We start from the raw sequence: 20,108 nt of genomic DNA, 5'->3' as shown, positions 1-20,108 counted from the left end.
TTGGAGCCACCAGCCCCAGCCAGGGAAGAGGAGAGGGAACAACAGAGATGAAGGCAACAGGGAGTGTAGGGCCTAGCTCAGAGAATATGTAAGTGCTATGATCAGTGAACACTGAAAAATGCTCCTGCAGTTATAAGGCAGCAGGGATTAACTCACAGGATCTAGAGGAGGAAAGGGCTTTCGCGGCTGAAGCCTCATGGAATAAATGGAGTGAAACAGTGAAGCATCAGGGAAACAAGCAGCAAGTGTGACTGGTGTGGGCTGCGGCATCAGAGCAGAGGATCCAGGGAGGAGATGGTTCACAGCTGCCTGGGGCAGCAGAGTATGCACATCAGACTGAACCCACAGCTGAGGCTCCATGTAAGTGCACTGTTAGCCCCAGGAGTTAGGAAAGGGACGGTGCCCTCTGGAGTTCCAGTGCCAGACAGCTAAAAGTAAAATGAACAACTGGACTTTGCCCCTGTCTGTGAGGCTTGGGGCTAAGATGGAGCATGTGAGGACACCATGAGAAGGACAGATGGTTGAGGAGGAATGCAGAGAGAGCAGGCAGGCTTCATCACTGGCTGATGGGGGAAAACAGTGGTGTGAACAATGGCTGGGCAGCATATTCCTGGTGACTGTCTGCTAAGCCTTGGGAGTGTTATCTTAAGAAGAAGCCTCAGCAGAAAGCTCTCTGTCCACACAGGTGAGGGCTGTCTCCTTCCATCCTTCTCCACACCCAGACCCCACCAGGCCTGGCCACCCATGTACAGAAAATTGGGGGTGGGGAGCAGGGATGAGTCAAAACCCATGGCAAAGCCCCCAAAGTGGGGGAGCATTCAGAATAGGTCACGGGAGGCCTCGCTCACAGCCAGAGCTCAGCCACCAAAGAACACAAAGTACAGGCACAGGCTTGGCTGACTGGCCCTGTCTATGTATTGTTCTCTCAGTTTTTACCATCTCAGAAAGTATTACTGTGAAACAGTCTAGGATGGTAAGGCAAACATTACCCCTTCCTGGAGGGGAGGCTGTTCTGTGCCTCAGCCCATGCCTTCTTTCTATTGTGCTACTACAGCCTTTCTACCAACTCCACACGTACATTAGCTAGAGTAGGTACTACTCCACCCATAAGACTTCCGAGCAACTTATAAGACTTAGAGCCAAACAGAGACAGGATTCTCTCCATACCTTCCTCAGTAGAGGACAGAGGGTGGGAAGGAGGAGGTTTTCAACTCTAACAGCTTGGGGTTGGCCTAGAGAAACATGAATGCAAAGAACTGCAGTACGTTAGCACCCACCATGCACACATTTTATAACATCATTTTCACCAGGAAAGAGACGTGTATCCTATGAGGAGAATAAAAACAAAAAGGTACCTGTGGTCGCATTCGTGGATTCCATCGTACATAATAGTTCACCCATAATTCCAAATGACTCAGACTAGCAACAGGATATAACACATGGTTTTCATAATTCACAAAGAAGGGATTAGAAAATTCATCTAGCTGGCTATTGATATAAGACCATAAAGATATAGTCTTTGTATATATATCCTGAAAAACAGAAAAGGAATAATTGAAATAAGCTTTTCTTCATATCCCAAGAATGAGTATTACATAAAGAAAATGACTGGAATAATGAAGAGGACTCAAAGAGTTACTAGGCCCCACCCCCATCCTCCCACCAAGTCTGGCCTCATGCTGGGGACAACATGGGAACATGCACTGCTTGCTGTCCTGGAAAAACATATTGCTGATGTTAGGCAACATCCAGTAAGTGTGTCTGTGGAGAGGCGGAATGAGAACTTTCCAACATCCACAAGATGATAGGACTCATCAATAATAAATATATTTTTTAAATTCTGGTTTAAGGTTTGCTTTTGTGACTGTTCATGTTGACAAACGTAGGTAGGATTTACAGTTAAGATCCCTTGCAATGGAAAAACCATACGTATCTGCAGAATACTGTGCCATGATGGCAGACTGGAAAAGTTGCCTATAGAGAAGTATGCATATCTTCCCCTCAATTTTACAGTACACTATTAAGAAATGATTAACAATTTGCATTGCTCATCTGAATGAAAACACCCAAATTTGTAGGGATGGGGACAAGACAGATAAGCATTAAACAATGGATCAAACACTGAAAAATTCAAATGAAGAAAATAGGTCAAGAAAATGTTCTACTATTCTGTTGCTTATAAAAATGTTTACTTCTCAATGGAACATTCAATTATGACCATTTAAGTTCTTATATTTATAAGAGAAATACCACCGATAATTCAAAGGATCCAGAATAGCCAAAGTAATTTTCAAAAGGGAAGAACAAATTAGGAAGACTCATATTTGCCATTTTCAAAACTTACTACAATAATCAATACCAGTGGTGCTGTCATAAGGATAAACATAAAGATTAACAGGACAGAATACAGGGTATACTGGGGAATGAAACTGGCCAAATTACATTGTGTGCATGTATAAATATGTAACAATGAATCCTGTCATTATGTATAATTATAATAGACCACTAAAATATGAGAAAAAGTATAAAAATGAATTCTTGCATTTATAGTCAACTGATTTAGAGCAAGGGTGGCAAGACACTTCAATGGCAGAAGACAGTCTTTCCTCCAACTAGTGCTAGATAGCCAATACAAAAGAATGCAGTTGGACCCTTATCTCATATCATATACAAACATTAATTTAAAATGAATCACATACTGAAATTTAAAAGTTAAAACTGTAACATTTTTAGAAGAAAACAGGATCAAATTTTTGTGATCTTAAGCTATGATTTCTTAGATACGGTAACAGAAGTATAAGTTACAAAAGAAAAAAAATGGACTTCATCAGGATTAAAAACTCGTGTGTTTCCAAGGACATCATAAAGATAGTGAAAAAAATAACCCACAGAATGAGAGAAAAAAACTACAAATCATATCTTATTAGGGACTTGTATATATAAAATGTGTCAATAATGAAACTGACAAATAACCTAATTAAAAATGGACAATAGACCTGAATAGACATTTCTCCACAGAAGATAGCCACATGACCAATAAACACATAAAAAGATGTTCAACATCATTGATTGTAAGGGAAATGAAAATTAAAAACATGTCATATTACCAAGTACGATGGTTATTATTTTTTAAAGAAATAATAAGTGTTAGTGAAATGCAGAGAAATGAGAACCCTCAGACATTGCTGGTAATAATGCGTAATGGTGCAAGTGCTTTGGAAAACAACCTGGTGGTTCCCCAATAAATAAGTTAAACATATATTTGTGGCATGACATAGCAATTCCATTCTTTTGTATCCAAGAGAAACAAAAGTATATGTCCACAAAAAATTATGAATGTTTATAATACACCATTATTCATAAAAGCCCCCAAGTGAAAATAACATAAATTTCTATGAACCAATGAATAGATAAAAAAATGTCATCTCGGGCTGGGGTTGTGGCTCAGTGGCAGAGCACTTGCCTCGCATGTATGAGGCACTGGGTTCAATCCTCAGCACCACATAAAAAATGAATAAACAAAATAAAGATACTGTGTCCATGTATAACAAAAATATTTTTAAAATTGTGGTCTATTCATACAATAGAATATTACTCATTCACAAAAAAAGAATGAAGTACTGGCACATGATTAACCTTGAAAACATGTTTTCGTTCTGAAAAAGGAAGTGAAGGAAGTCAGTCACAAAAGTCCACCTACCATATGACTCCATTTATATGAAATGAAATCAAATCCATAGAGACAGAAAGCAGATTAGTGACTGCCAGAGGTTAGGGTGTGTGATGTTTATTTTTGAAGTGATAAAAATTTTATAAAATTACATATTGGTTATGGTTGCTCAATCTGTGTATATGCTAAAAACACTGAATTGTACACTTTAAATGAGTGAATGTCATAGTATATAAATTAAATCTCAAGAGACTAGGCTTTTTTTTTTAATAGTAAATTTTGCAGTCCCCCCTCCACCAAAATAGATGAAATCATAGAATTTCACTCTTCTGCTGCTGGGTTTCCTTTTGTTTTAAAGAACTTTATTAAGATATGATGATTACCATAAACTTTATTCTTTATTTTTTTTTCCCTTTTAAGTTAACAGGGCTCAATCACACTGAATGCAGAGGAGTACAGATTTGTGTTACTCCTCAGAAAGTCATGGGCTGGAGCTGGGGCTCAGTGGTAGAATACTTGCTTAGCACATGTGAGGCACTGGGTTCGAGGCTCAGCACCACATAAAAATAAATAAATAAAAGGATTGTGTCCATCTACAATTAAAAAAGAAAGAAAGAAAGAAAGAAAGAAAGTCATGGGTTCATTGGGTCCCAACCACTATAAAGTAAGAGGCTCATATTGGACATATGTGCTTGAGTTGCTAGAACCCTGTGAGGGCTTCTAGTATAAGCCCCACCTCCCTGTACACTTACAGATAGCAGCAGGACCAGAAGCCAAGTCCTCCCTCCATTTAGGCCTCCTTCTATAATAGACCTAATTGGAATAGGTGCCTGGGCAACATGGGAGACATAAGACACTTACCTCTTTGAGCCGCTGTTGTTCACAGTTACACAGAAAGGTCCCGAAGAGACAGCTATAAAGGTGATCCAAAATTGTAATCAAGAATAGTTCATTAAACTCGAATGCTGAAGGAAACTTAAATGGAGAGAAAAATAAGGTTGTCTTAAAGTCTAATTTCTAAAATAAAGTAATAACACTTCATTTTGAAAGATAACTAAATTACTGTTTGGAATTTATCGAGATTAAAAGGCAGAATGACCCTATGTCTTAACTATCTAAGTTTCAAGTCCAAGGTGATCTGTCTGGCTGAGAAACAACAAAATTTGTTGTTTTTCTATGCCTAAAATATTTTATGTAGTTTCTACTTCTCACAATGTAGGACAGAGCTCAGGTTCACCCTTCTGACAGCAACAGAAAATTGGATAAAATATATGAAACAAAATGTTGGCAATAGGCAACAAGAGACTGTGACCTTGAGAGAAGGCAAATAAGTGAGGGGAGCACTATTATTGTTCCAGCTTCCTATTTGGAGGCACACTGTAGGCCACACAGCAGGAAGGGAGACGCTGGGTTCATCATATACCAAAAGTGAACCAAGAAGAAATAGAAAATATTAATAGCTCTTCTATCCATTAAAAAAAAACAACTCGTAACTAAGAACTTTCCCACGAACACAACCTCTGAACATACATCCCTGGATTCTTACTGATAGAAGAGCAAATTGAACCTGGCAGCATATTAAAAGGGTAATACAAGATGGATGTGGTGGCACACACTTGTAATTCCAGATACTCAGGAGGTTGAGGCAGGAAGATTGTAAATGTATCCATAGCCTGGACAACTTAGCAAGATCCTGTCTCAAAACAAAAAGGGCTGTGATGTAGTTTAGTGATAAAGTACTTGCCTAGCATGTGAGAGGGTGATGGTAGGGTTTGTCTTAGGAATGCAAGGCTGGTTTAACACCTGAAAATTAATGTTACCCCAAAAGCCATTATATAATTCATCATATTAACAAAAACTATATAATCATCTCAATTGTTTTAGGTAACTGATGATAGGGCTTTGCAGAATTCCAATGAGACTATTAGCATTGCCAGCAGGTTTTAGCTAGTAGCTGGCATTGAGTTATCTGGAGATGATAATAATGATCTCAGCATCAGCATATACTGGGTATCTACTGTATGCCAGAATTCTAATTTTAAAACATAGTGAAATATTCATCACCTACTGAATGAAGCAGAGCCAACTAGAACAAAACCAAATACAGTTACCTAGTGTATCTGTATTGAAGTCAGTTTATATAAAAGGCCTATTCTCCAATCAGAGTGATGTTTTGCACACTATTATGACTAGTCCTGATATCTCTAGAGTGACAATGAGGATCACTGAAAGACAAGTTTACTTTTTAATTTGTCTTTACTAATTTACTATATTAGGAATAGGGTTTTCTATTAGAAACAATAGTCAAATGATGACAGTCTAGACTCCACTTGAAACTGTGATTTTCTTCACTAAGTTATTACATTAGTTGATTTAAAAAATTAAGTATAGTGACCTTCAATAAAGATTTGCCTTTCTCTCCTCAGGGACTGATCTCATAAAAACACAAATATCTCTCCTTAAGGAGCCCAAACATAACATTGCTTCTTCAGAAACTTCTGGAACCCAGCCGTGGTGATTATTCTTACTGGTATTCTTGTCCCCAGGTTAAGTAAATCAACAATGTGGTGTCTCTGGCTGAAATACTAATAAAATCTACTTGTCAATTCTCTCCTGGGTTTTTAAGACTGCTCACTACAACTCTAACAATGGCCTTACATTGAAAATGGCTGGTTTTTTTATACGAGGGAGTAAACCCAGGAATACTCTACCACTGAGCCATAGTCCCAGACCTTTTATTCATTTATTTTTTTCTATTTTGAGGCAGGATCTCACTAAGCTGCTGAGGCTGGCCTGGAACTTGTGATCCTCCTGCCTCAGCCTTTTGAGTTGCTGGGATTACAGGCATGTGCCACTGCATCTAGCCCAAACGGCTGTTTTTTATTTTTTGTTTTTAATGTCAAGTGTGCTATGTCCATTTTTCCAGCATCCCATAACTATGCTGAAATCCTAACCCCCAAGGTGATAGAATTAGGAAGTAGGATTTCTGGGGGGTAATTAAGGCACAAGGGTAGAGTCCTCATGAATGGGATTAATATCTTTACAAAAGAGGCTAAGAGTGCTCCCCTGTCCCTTCCATCATCTGAAGTGACAGTGAAAATGTGTCCTCGATGAACCAAGATGTAGACCTTCATCAGACAGAATCTGCCAGCACTTTTATTTTAGACATCTCAACCTCCAGAACTGTTGAGAAATTTCTGTTGTTTATAAGCCACTTGGTCTGCAGTATTTTGTCATAACAACCCAAACAGACTAAGACAACAAGCATTCTTACTTATTCCCCCAAGCCTGCATGCTAGATTTGGGAGTCTGGGTAGGTATGTCTTAGTGCCACAGACAAGCCTTGTGGCCAATTGCATACCAGGTATGGGAGGGCAAAGTGGGCAGGGTTCAATCCAACCCTATTGGCACCTATGAAAACCAAAAAACAAAGGCTTCATCTATCTATACTCACTTTGGTTCATTGGGTAAAGATTGCCATTCATACTCAAAGGGTATTGTGGCATTAAGTTCAACTAAGAAAACAACTCTCTGGGGAAGTAGTAGCAGCTAGGGCAATAAAAATAAAATATTAACTCTCTGCCATTCAGTATGTTTTGATTTCTTCACTTGGTAACTATACCATTCCCACAAAAAGTAGACTTTCAAAATATCCACAGTAATCTACAATAAAATTCTGTACCTCTTGAGGAATGCACATTTATTAGTAACTATTAAACCTATCTAAAAGAGTAAAGGTGCAATTAAACTATGACTACTATAGAAAATCTCTGAGACTAAAGATTCCCTCAATTATTTTCCCTTAGTTCCTTTTCTAACAGTTTGTCAACATATAGACTAGTTCATTTTATTCTGAGATTTTTAACAACTTTACACTGACTTAGCATAGTTGATTTAACTTTGGGCAACCTAAAATAAGCCAACCTTGTTACATGGATGCATCTATATCAATCATTTGTTAATTAAGTGATAAACACTAATCATTTATCTCTCCTAATGTATTAGCAATACACACCTTTCATGAACAGAATATTTGAACTATGGGAGGCACCCAAAATGTTCTGATCCAAACCCCGTATTTTCTTTCTTAAAATCCAAGGAAACAATTAAGAGCAGAAAGAGAAAGCCTACAAAATGGGAGAAAATTTTGGCTAGTGACTCATCTAATAGGGGATTAATGTTCAGAATATACAAGAACTAAAAAAATTAACACCAAAAAGATTAATAACCCAATCAATAAATAGGCAAAATAACTTTTTGTGAAACTTCTCCAAAGAAGAAACACAAATGGCCAATAAATATATGAAAAAATGTTCAACATTTCTAGCAATCAGGGAAATGCAAATCAAAGCTACACTAAGATTTCATCTCAATCCAGTCAGAATGGCAATGATCAAGAATATGAACAATGATAAATGCTGGAGAGGTTGTGGGGGGAAAAGGTACACTTTACACTGTTGGTGGGACTGCAGACTACTGCACCTACTCTGGAAAGTAGTATGAAGATTCCTCAAAAAACTAAGGATGAAACTACCGTATGACCCAGCTATCCATCCCACTCCTTGGTATTTTCCCAAAAGATCTAAAATTGGCATAGCACAGCGATATAGCCACCTCAATGCTAAGAGCAACATAGTTCACAATAGCTAAATTATGGAATCAACCCAGACACCCATCAATTGTTGAACAGATTAAGAAATTGTGGTACATATATACAATGGAATTGGACTCAGACATTAACTCAAAGATTGAATGTTTTCTCTCATATGATGAGGTTAGATGAGTGAAAAGAAGTCAAGCAGAGTAGAGGAAGGAGAACATGGGAGGGGAGGAAGGATGAGAGGGGATAAATGGGGAGGGGAAAGAGGGTATCATGAACTGAAATTTATTTCCTTGCATGAATGAGTTTGATGGGATGAATCCAACTACTATGTATAACTATAAAGCTCTAATTTAAAAATCCAATAAACAATACAAAACTAACAGATTAGACAAGAAAATAGGCACCAAACAGTATGAAGAACAAAAATCAGTTTGAAGGGGTTTGAAGAGGTTTGTTCATACATCCTCTAGGCATTCAGGAGGAATACACTACTTTACATCCACAAAAATAGATGTTCTGTGCTAATGTATGCTTATCCCATTAGTGGTATCAGAATTATTTTTTCATACGACATTTATATGCAATTTTTCTAGGATATGTTTCATACTTTCTTGTCTTAACCTGAAATTAAAAATCATTTAATTTTGTTAATGGCTCAGCATCAATATAAACAGCACAAAGTAGAAAGCATATATAACAGTAGGACTTATAGCCAGCCTCCCTGCCTTCTGAGCCTGTCTTTGCAGTTACTTGTTACTTGTACAGTCTATGTGCCACCATTCTATCCCCCACCAGCTCTCTAAATGGCTACTTTTAATCCACTGTGGCCTGGCTCTCAGATAAACACGAGACCCCAATCAGTGTGTTGATGCTAAGTCTAAAAGTATATGACCCAGCCGTCCCACTCATTGGTATTTATCAAAATAAATAAGTAAATTCAGCATCCTATAGTGATACAGGCATAACAATGTTTATAGCAATACAATTTACAATAATCAAGTTAAGGAACTGGTCTAGGTGCCCATCAACAGATGAATGGATAAAGAAAATGTGATATATATATATGAGTTTTACTTCGCCATAAAGAATGGAATTATGGCATTTGCCAGTAAATGGATGGAACTGGAGAACATCATGCTAAGTGAAATAAGCCAGGCTCAGAAACTCAAGGGTTGAATATTTTCTCTCCTATGCAATCACTAGAGAGAAATGAAGTAAATTTTAAAAAGAGGGGGAAATCCTATGAAAATAGAAGGGAGATTAGTAGAGAAGAAGAAAGGGACTGAAAGAGAAAAAGAAAGGGTGGGAAAAGGGAGGAACTGCAGAGTGAAATGATCAAACTGGGCTGGGGTTGTAGCTCAGTGGTAGAGGGTTTGCCTAGCACAAGTGAGGCACTGGGTTGGATCTTCAGCACCACTTAATTAATTAATTAACTAATAAAATAAAGGTTAAATTCTTTTTTTTAAAAAAAAGCAATTGATCAAATTATGCTATGTGTGAGTATGTATATGTGTGTGTGTGTGTGTATGTGTGTGTGTGTGTATATATGAATATATCACAATGAATTCCACATTTATGTATATCTATCAAGCACCAATTAAGAAAACAATAAGTAGGGGCTGGGGTTATGGTTCAGCGGTAGAGCGCTCGCCTCGCACATGCAAGGCCATGGGTTCAATCCTCAGCACCACATATAAATAAATAAAATAAAGTTTAAAAAAAAAGAAAAGAAAACAGTAAGTAAACAGATGGAAGACCAATAGAATAGAGAAATGGGAATAGGGGGAAGGAGGAGGTGAGGGAAAGTGGAAGTACTGGGGACTGAAATGGGGCAAATTATATTGCATGCATGTATGATTATGTCAAAATGATCCCCTATATTACATATAACTATAAAGCACTCATAAAAACATTTTAAAAAGGAAGAGTCAGTTCTAAGTGAGGACCTGAGTACTCTGTGAGATCTCCCTTGGCTACTCAGAAGTCCTTGGCTACTCTGAAGATAGGTCAACATTCTCTAGACCCTTTCCACAGTGTGCTCTGTGAACCCACAACCTTGGGGAGATGCAGCATTGCTGGCTCTACCCCAGATCCACAGACTCAGATTCTGCATTTCAACTAGAACCCCAGGGGATGTGTTTCATTTAAAGTTCCAAACTTAAGCATACACCACAATGCCTGGAGGCTTGTGAAACCAGAGTGCTGAGCTCCACCCCCAGAGCATCATCTAGTCTTTGGTAAGCCTGAGAGCTACCATGGCTCCCAAGCTCCCAGGCAATGGTGCCTGGGAGAAGTCCCAGCTGAGGTGGGAAAGGGCAGCAGGGGCAGTAGAGGTAGTGCAATGGAGCTCCACCTTCTTTTTGCCCCAACACAAGCTCCCATCAGTAACAGTAGCTCACAATCAGGAAACACAATTGACATTTTACAACTTTCTACAGTGAGAAGGCGGTTGTACTCTAAAAAGTTCCAAGGGTGACTGTGGTAAGGTTGCCAGGAGTATCACAGATGAGCTTATGACTGTTGGAGGAATCCCTTGCAGGATTTCAGCAGCTTTCTGGCTGGTTCCCTTCCCCTTATCTGAAGGAGCCAAGGCAAGAGCTCCATGCAAGTGTATAGGAGGGACAGCACCCAGGCCCTGGTTCTCCGTCCCCTAGTTTACTTTTCCTGGCAGCCCCTCCCTCAGCCAGGCTGCACAGTAGGCTCTGGGAAAAACTAATCCATTTTACCTCCTTCCTCCCTTTCTCTGATTCCAAGTCCATTTCCCCGACACTATCTCCTATCCCAAGTCTAAGACACCAAACTCAGGCTTGGAAATTGGAGATAAGGGGGAAAAAACTGCAAGTGCCCTATGGTCTGCTCTGAACTGAAAGCCATGGGGCCTACGGGAAGGAGGATACATGCCTGGCTTCCTTGCTAACCAGCACCCTGTGTACTGGGGTTTGAAAACTAAGCGATAGCTGAAGATAAACTACTACACAGCTTCCTCTCTGCCTTTGGTTCTTGACACATACTTCAAAGTCTCAGTAACTTTCAGGTATGAGGGGCTGTGACCTAGATCAGAATGCCTAGATTCCTAAATTCTCTGGTCTGACCCCATTTACACCCATATCTGCATTTCTAACATCTGGCCAAATGTTAGATTAAGTGCCCAGCAGGAGACTAAGCAGGTTTCCTGGACCTGATAAAAAGGGAGCACTAGAGGCAGAATGGACTTGAGGAGCAGGGCCTTGGTTTGCACAGCTGGTACAAAAGAAGATTGACAACAACCACTTGCAGAAGAAAATTAACTTGGTGTGAAATTTGTTTTTTCTAATTTTCAGCTTATGTTTCTAAGTGAATAAGAATCAAATTGTACCAAATAACATAAGGGGTCATATTTTACATACAAACATTGATTTTGAATGAAACAGCAATGGAAATTTATCCAATTTTCAACTTAAGATATACTTGAATCAAACACTATATAGGTCAGAAATATACTTGAAATCTCTCACCTGTCTTGTCATTTGCCAAACACAATCAATAAATTGAAGGAATATAGGAGATCGGTCAGGATCAGCATGGTTGTCATCACCATGGCCCACTCGCTGCAAAGAAAGCAAAAGGTTAAACATCTTCATGTATGTTTCAGTCCTCTCCCTAAAAGTCATTTTAAGTTTCTTTCGTGATACAATAATACCTTATCAGACCTAAAAGGATTTGTGGCACATAAACAGCACTTGAAAATGTTTACAAAATTAAAATGACTTCCATTTCTTTTAGGAAACCAAGATTCAGCTTACTATATATGTTGATTGTTTTGTAATTTCTCTTTAAAATAGTTGATTTCAATAAATGATAATCAAGTGGCTAGTGAACTTTTCAGTTCAAATAATGGGTTCAAGATCAGCTACCAGCAGGGGCTGGGGAACGGGAAGGGAAAAGAGAGGTACGGGAGTCTGAATTAAAATCAGATCTATTCCATGCTTGTATAATTATGTCAAAATGGATTCTTCTGTCATGTAAAACTAAAAAGAACCAATAACAGAAGATCAGCTACCACACTAAGCAAATTTTATCAATGTGGGAGTGAGTACCAATTAGCTCACAAAGCACATCATGAATGTCATTTTCTCTGTAAGTATAAAACATTTTTTCCCATTTTTCAGAAATGTAAGGAAGTCTGCATATCAAAATAGTGATTAATAGGGCTGGGGTTGTGGCTTAGTGGTGGTGTGCTTGCCTAGCATGCATGGGGCACTGAGTTTGATTCTCAGGACTGTATATAAATAAATAAATAAATGCCCATCAATAACTAAAAAATATTTTTAAAAAATAGTGATTAATAATAGTTTTAACCAATTTTCTATCACTCAAGAACTCTTCTTCCTTGCTCAAGGAGTCTGGTATTGTGTTTCAGATCTTTTTATATTTTAAGATTGATACTTATTCTCACCCACATAAACATGATTGCCAAAAACACTGAAAACATCACGAGTAAAAAGATAGCTAAAGAGTGAGCATTCTGAGAGAAGCTTAAAATAATATATAACTAAACAAAAGGACAAGAAAGAAAAAAAAAACACTGGGAACATAGAACATGGTCACCACAGGGAGAAAAAAAAATACTTTCTATAAAATTGCCATCAGGAAGACATAAAAACAAAGAAATAACCAAGTCGATGTCAACAGCTCAGAGTAATAGTGTATTGTCTTCTTTTCATTTTTTTAAATATTAATAGCAGTTTTATTTTTAATAGTCAAAAGCTGGAAACACCCAAATGCCCACCAAGAGATGAATGAATAAATAGTGGTACAGTCATGTTTTGCTTAACAATGGGATAGGTTCTGAGAAACATGTCATTAAGCAATTTTGTCATTGTGTGAACATGACATAGAGTATTTTTAGAATGATATGGCTATGACATCAGTAGGCAATATCTTATGGGACCACATCATAAGGGTGGTCAGTCATTGACCACCCTTTATGGGTACATAATTGTATATCTCTACAATGGAATGTTTCTCAACAATAAAAAGGAATGAAGTATTGATGCATGAAACAATATGGTTAGACCTCAAAATAATTATTCTGAACAAAAGAAGCTAGACAAAGAAAAGAAGAAACTTCATGATCATATTTATGTAAAATTCTGGAAAATGTAAACAAACATAGGGTGACAGAAAACAGGTTAGTAGTTGCCTGGGAATGGGAATGGGGAGTATTTTCATTTTTAATTGTAGTAAAATAGAAATAAAAGTTTTATCATTTGGGCCATTTTAAGTGTGTAGTCCAGTCACATTAAGCACATGCATACTGTCAGTACCATCACCACCATGTGTGTGTCCAGAACTTTTTTATCTGACAAAACTAAAACTCTGTTCCCATTAATCCCCAACTCCCCATTTCTCCTCCCCTTAGTCCCTAGCAACTACCCTTCTGCTGTTTCTATGATTTTGACTGTTCTAGGCACGCCATGTAAGTGGAAAACGTTCACTCTATATACCTTTGTGACTGGCTTCTTTCATTCATCATGTCTTCAAGGTTCATCCATGTTGTACAGTGTACCAGGATTTCTTTCCTATTATATTCCATTGTATGGATAGACACATTTTGTTTACCATTCATCTGTTAATGAACATTTAGGTTACTTCCACCTTTGGGCTATTGTTGATAATGCTGCTATGAACAATGCTGCACAAATATCTGTTTGAGTCCCTGCTTTCTCTTCTTTTGGGTATATACTCAAAAATGGAATTGATGGACCAGATGACAATTCTATTTTTAATTTTTTTAGGAACTTCTATACTGTTCCATAGCAGCTGCATGCATTGCCTTATTTCTGTACTTGCCCTACATAAAATAATTTGTAGATCCTGCTCTTCAGTATTTAAGGTTCCTAGGGAGCTGTTCCTCACTGACAGTTCAAACTTTAGAATTCATTCTTTCTTTTGATAGACAGTCACTGAATTCCTATGGTGTGTGCAAGACATCATGTCTGGCCCTCAGAATTTCAGGCATTTTCATGGAATCTAGTAGAGTTCTAGTCTTTGGCTAGCCACCTAGGATACCAAGACAAACCTGTGCTTAATGACTATTCATTTGTGGTCTAGTCAAAGGAGAAAGACTTGTAAAGAACAAGGGCAATTAAGTATTGTAGGGGCTTCTGTGTGTGCATTTGGTACAGTGTGAGCTCAGAGGAACAAGTAAACCATCCTAGCATGGGGTTAGAGAGGGAACAATGGGGGAAACTCATAAAAGTTACAGTTATGGTTGAGGTCTCATTTAAACTTTGAATAATAGGGAGATGCCTATTTCCTATTGGCCAGGAATTTATTATAAGCAATGGAAACATGAGGGAGGATGCTAGGGGAGTCATACATAGCTGGGCATTACTGAGGCTTGGGAGATGAGGTAAGGGGAGGAAGTTGATAGATGAGGCTGGAGACGTGGGCCAGGGCCAGAAAACTAAAGGATTTGAGAGCCATGCTGACAGGTTGCCTATAATCCTGAAGACCACAGGAGGGCACTCAGGGATTCACACTGGGCAGTGCCAGCATCAGATTTGTCTTTTGGAATGTTCCATCAGGCTACAGTAGGGATGGTGGATTGGAAGGGGACAGGTTGAAAAGAGACTACTTAGGAGACTTTCTAAGGGAGTTGGTGAGACCTGAATTAAGAGGGCAGCAGTAGCAATGGAGAGGAGATAACAGATTTGGATACATGTACTCAAAGTCATGAGACTGGCTGAGATCACTCAGGGATTAAGTAAACAGAGAAGAGAAATCATCTAAGGACTAAGCCCTGAAGTACATCAACATTAAAAGGTTGGAGAAAAGGAGAGGACCCAGCAATAAGAGAAAATGTAAAAGTTTATAGAGGTCCAGAAGCCTAGTGAAGAAAGTGCTTCCAGAAGGGGGGAAGAATCAACAGCATCTAATACTCAGGCCAAATAAGAGAAGGACTTGGCAAAGTGGCAGTTGCTGACAACCATGAGAAGACCATGATGTCAAGACAGCTGGAAGGAGACAGGCAGTGATAGAAAATATATATAATAACTTTGAGGAGTGTTATAAAAGGGGAGCAGATAACTGGGGTGACAGCTAGAGAGGGCTGTGAGGCCAAAGGGTTTGGGGGGATATAGTAGTATGTTACTATACCAAAGGGAATGATCTAGGAAAGAGTAGTAATGGGGACAGGATGAAGGAAGAACAGTCAGTTTCATAATAAGGTCCATGAGGTAGATGATGGAAGCAGGTGGACAAGGGCAGGAACTGGCCTCAGTAGCTCAGGTGTCTCATTCCCAGAAATTCTAGGTAAGGTAGATTACAGGGATCCAGTGGGTAGGTGGTTACAGGCCTGAAACCATGGCCTAAATGCTGGCTCAATTCTAACAGTATGACCTAGAGGAGATAACTCATATTCCTGAAACCTCAGTTTCCCTGCCTGTCAATGATAGTACCTGCCTATCAAGATTCAATAAGATGATTCATGTGATGGTGCTGGACATACAGTGGTACTCAGTAAATTGAGGCCATTATGAATCATACAGTCACATCACCTTCTCTGTGGCCATGATGTGACCAGCCCCAGCATTAGCAAGGAAGGACAGGACCACAGAATTGTGGGCTATCTGGACACATGCACTCCTGGTCAGCCCAGTTGTGTGCTGACATCTCTGTTGTTTCAATAGACAGCCATTACTGCTGCCCATCTGAGAAAGGCCACTTGCCAGCCTTACCTCCCTCCAGACATACAGTTTGGAAAGGACAGGTAGAAGAGAATGATTTCTAAATCCTTAGGGAAGGCAAATTGCAAATATTTAGAAAGATTCTATACTCTATCCTCCCCATTGAGTCTAGCCCTTGATGAGAAGCAAGAAACAAAGGTGTTCATGATAGTGTTTAAAAATAACCAAAAGAGGTTAAATTTGGCTGGCACTTAGCAGGGACCCTGACATCTAAGCACTTGATACACCCAACCTCCATTCCCCCATACCACTCCATTTCAGAGGAAACCAAAGCAAGAGAAAGGAAGGAATGTATCTAAGGATCTGACAAGAATTCCCCTGGGGCACAGGATTCGGAGGCTATGGACCTGACCATTTTAAAGGGCTGTGAGGGCCTCTCTCTGCTCTCCACTTGGTGCTCTTACATGGAAGCCACTGAAGTCCTCATGCTGCCCATCCTGCATTCCAAAATGAGTCTCTCTGGGAATCTTGGAGTCTTCCAATCCAATGCATGGTGAAGACAAATCCCCAAGAGATCAAGAGACTAGGAATTAGCTACCAACTGGATAAAAACACAAATGGCAGCCACAAAATGCCATGCCAGGTGACCCAGCAATTTCACTCCTGGGGATATGTTCCCCAAATTGAAAGCAGGTTGCTTTGAGGTGAGTTATGTACTTTGCAAATTGAAGTCCTAACCCCTAGTACCTCCAAATATTATGGGATTTGGAGATAGGACCTTTAAGGAGATGAAGTTACAATGAGGCCATTAGAGTGGCTCCTAACCCAATATGACTGGTACCCTTATGACATGAGAAAACTTGGACACACAGAGAAACACCAGGGACACATGCACATAGGTACGAGCATGTGAAGAGGCAGCAAGAGGGCAGCCATCTGTAAGCCAAGGAGAGAGGCTCAGGAGAAACTAAGTTGCCCTGCTGGCAACTTGATTTTGGAGTTCCATCCTTTACAACTGTGAGAAAATACATTTCTGTTGTTTTAAGTTGCCCAGTCCATGGCACTTCATTATGGCAAAAACTTGTACATCCATGTTCACAGCAAAAAGTGGACAGAGCCCAAGTGTTCATCTACAGATTATGGAAAAACAAAACATGGCATATATATATACAAGGGAATATCATTAACCATAAAAAAGAAAATTTGATATTTTTTATAATATATATCAACCTTGAAACATCATACTTAGTGAAATAAAGCCATTAAGGGAAAGTAAATATTGTATAATTCCTCTTATATGAGGTACCTAGAATAGGAAAATTCACAGATACAGAAAGCAGAGCAATGGTTGTCAGGAGTTGAAGGGAGGGGAAAATGGAAGCTGAATGCTTAAGATATGTATAGAGTTTCCATTTGGGATAATGAATAGTTTGGGACTAAACAGAGGTGATGGTTACACAACATTATGAAGGTCATCTAGGACACTGAACGGAGCACTTAAAAATGATTAATTCTATGTTATATGAATTCTACCTCATTTTTAATAAAAAGGCATACATGTACACAAAAAAAGCCCTGCCATACAATGTTGAGGTTCATGGTATTCTATTATGGCAATTCAGGTTTGATACAGAGGTAAAAGTCTGCACGCAAGTGTGTGCACACATGTCTGTATATGCTACACATGGCAGGTACATACATGTGACAAAGCAAAACACTCAACCACAGACCTCATCATCTCAACTTACCAGTGCAAACCTATGTCCGAAGCTTATCCACTCCTTTTCTATGAGAGTTTCGAATCCTTTAATGGTCCTGTAATAACTGTCCAACATCAGCATCGCCAAAGATGTGAGCTGGGCTGTTCGGTCCCAACCATCGCTGCAGTGCACCACCACAGAGGTTTTCCCAGATTCAATTTTATCAGCAATTCTTACTGCCCCAGCAAGAAGCATCTTCAGAAAAGGAGATATATCAGACAAAACTACACTGAATTTCAATTAGTGCATAAAATAATTCTAAGGAGAACTTTGGAAGTTCTGGTCAATAAACCAAACAAGAATGCCATGCAGGGGCTGAAGGCTGGAGCTCAGTGGCAGAACACTTGCCTAGCATACAGGAGGCCCTGGCTTCCATCCCCAGAACCACACACACATACATACACAGAAGAATGCCATGCAGTCAATTAAGAATCACCAGGAAATTTTAACAACATTAAAAAAAAAGTACACAAAGAAAAACTACAGCAGTAATTCGGGTCCTTTTCTAAAGAGTCACAAAGTTCTTTTACAACCTGACTTGAGGTAAGCCTTAACCCTTTTGATTGTCACAAAAGCCCTCTACAAAGACCATAGTCAGGATGCTGCCTGAGGAAACCAAGAAAGCTCATAAACAAAGCAAAGATGCACTTATTTGTGATACCAAAACCCACTTGGAGATGGGGAAATTTATGGCACTGATGGAGTGAAATCTTAAATGGAAAGCAGATCAAAGACTAGACCTCTTTACCCTTATATATTCCAGCCAATGTGTCCCATCCACGTTGGATAGCCACCGTGCCTCATCAATGGAAGGGTACACGATCTCTTTTAATTTCCGTAGTGACTCTCTCATCACATGAATATTGTGTATCTCCAAGAACACAAGCTCAGCATTAGGGTAAGCACTTTCACTTTCATATCCTCCACCCTTTGCCTGTGAAAAACAAAAGATATATACCATTTATCTGGAATTAACTTTTCTATTGTTTCTAGTGCTACCAGATACAGACCACTAAAGAAGCAACAAACACATCCATTGATAAACCTTGTATATACTTATCTGAGTGTCCTGGAGTTGCCAGAACAAAGTACCACAAACTGAGTAACTCAAAATAAGAGAAATGTATCATCTCACAATTCTGAAAGCTGAAAGTCTGAAATTAAGGTGTTGGGAGGGTCAGGTTCCCTCAAAAGCCTCTTGGGGAGGATCCTTCCTTGGGCTTGCTTGTCCAGCTCCTGGCAGAAGCCCCAGGCATTCCTGGTTTGTAGAGACATCACTCTAATCTCTGCTTTCATCTTCACTTGACCTTCTCCCCTTTGCATCTTAGCCTCTTCTCTCTTCTTATAAAAAATACCCTTTGTATAAAATTAGGGCCCACCTCAATACAATATGACCTCATCTTAATTATACATGTAAGAACCCTATTTTGAAATAAGGTCACATTTGTATGTATTAGGAGTTAGGACTTCATATCTTTTTATAGGTATATAATTAAAGTCATAACAATCCTTCATCTATTAAAAATTTTTTAAATATAAAAAACTGGTTCTTACTTAAGAAGAAGGTATTCTTTATGTATGTTCTTACTTAAGAAGAAGGTATTCTTTATGTATAACTAAAAAGAACCAATTAAAAAAATTCCTTCAAGAAACTGAAAACAAACTAAAAAGGTATCTACTGTTAGTGCTATCTATCTGAATAGAAAAAAGTTGCACTGCTATAAAATTTCTGCAATAAAATAATTTGGTGATCAAAAGACAAACCATAACATTTATCTAAGCAATTTAACTAAAACAAAATACAAATGTAACAAAAAAGGAGGATATAGCCCACTTCCTGGTGGTTACTCAAGAAGTTAAACAAAATTGCAATATGATCCAGCCATTACACTGTGTACATATATCCCACAGAATTCAGAAAAGGTATTCAAAGAAAAATTTGTACAAAAACTTTCACAACAGTACTATTCACAATAGCCAAAAGGGAGAAACTATCCAGATGTCCATCATCATCAGATAGCTGGATAAAAAAATGTGGTTTATCTATACAATTGAATATTATTTATTTGGCCATAAAAAGGAATAGGGTACTACTGTTAAAATGTGGATGAACCTTGAAAACGAAGTAAAAGAATACAGGGATTTAATATTGGATGATTTCATTTATATGAAGTGTCCAGAAAAGGGACCCCCATAGGAATAAGACTAGTGGGTCCCAGGGGCTGGGAGAAGGGAATGGGAATTGACTGCTACAATGGATGGGGTTTGTATATGGGGTGGTAAGAAGGATCAGGAGTTAGACAGTAGTGCTAATTGCACAACACTATGAATGTACTAGGAGTCACTGAACTGTAAACTATGGAATGGCTAAAATGGTAAGTTTTATGTTATCTGACTTTTTAGCT

At 38.8% G+C, this 20,108-nt stretch overlaps 1 protein-coding gene across 5 annotated transcripts in view; it reads right to left on the bottom strand.

The window, feature by feature from the left end:
- Mtmr1 (myotubularin related protein 1) overlaps positions 1–20,108 on the bottom strand; it is a 73,567-nt gene that overhangs the window by 5,284 nt on the left and 48,175 nt on the right. For all 5 annotated transcript variants that reach the window (XM_077107431.1, XM_077107432.1, XM_077107433.1 and 2 more), the window contains 5 exons: positions 18,452–18,637; positions 17,692–17,898; positions 11,768–11,860; positions 4,532–4,645; positions 1,356–1,532 (listed from right to left, as the gene is read on the bottom strand). In XM_077107431.1, coding sequence (XP_076963546.1) covers positions 1,356–1,532; positions 4,532–4,645; positions 11,768–11,860; positions 17,692–17,898; positions 18,452–18,637 — 777 coding nt within the window. The remainder of the gene's footprint in view (positions 1–1,355; positions 1,533–4,531; positions 4,646–11,767; positions 11,861–17,691; positions 17,899–18,451; positions 18,638–20,108) is intronic.

This window comes from Callospermophilus lateralis, chromosome X (assembly GCF_048772815.1).
Source record: "Callospermophilus lateralis isolate mCalLat2 chromosome X, mCalLat2.hap1, whole genome shotgun sequence".
NCBI classification, from domain to species: domain Eukaryota; kingdom Metazoa; phylum Chordata; class Mammalia; order Rodentia; family Sciuridae; genus Callospermophilus; species Callospermophilus lateralis.
The sequence above is the reverse complement of the archived record's forward strand: the minus strand, read 5'-3'. Positions and strand labels throughout refer to the sequence as shown.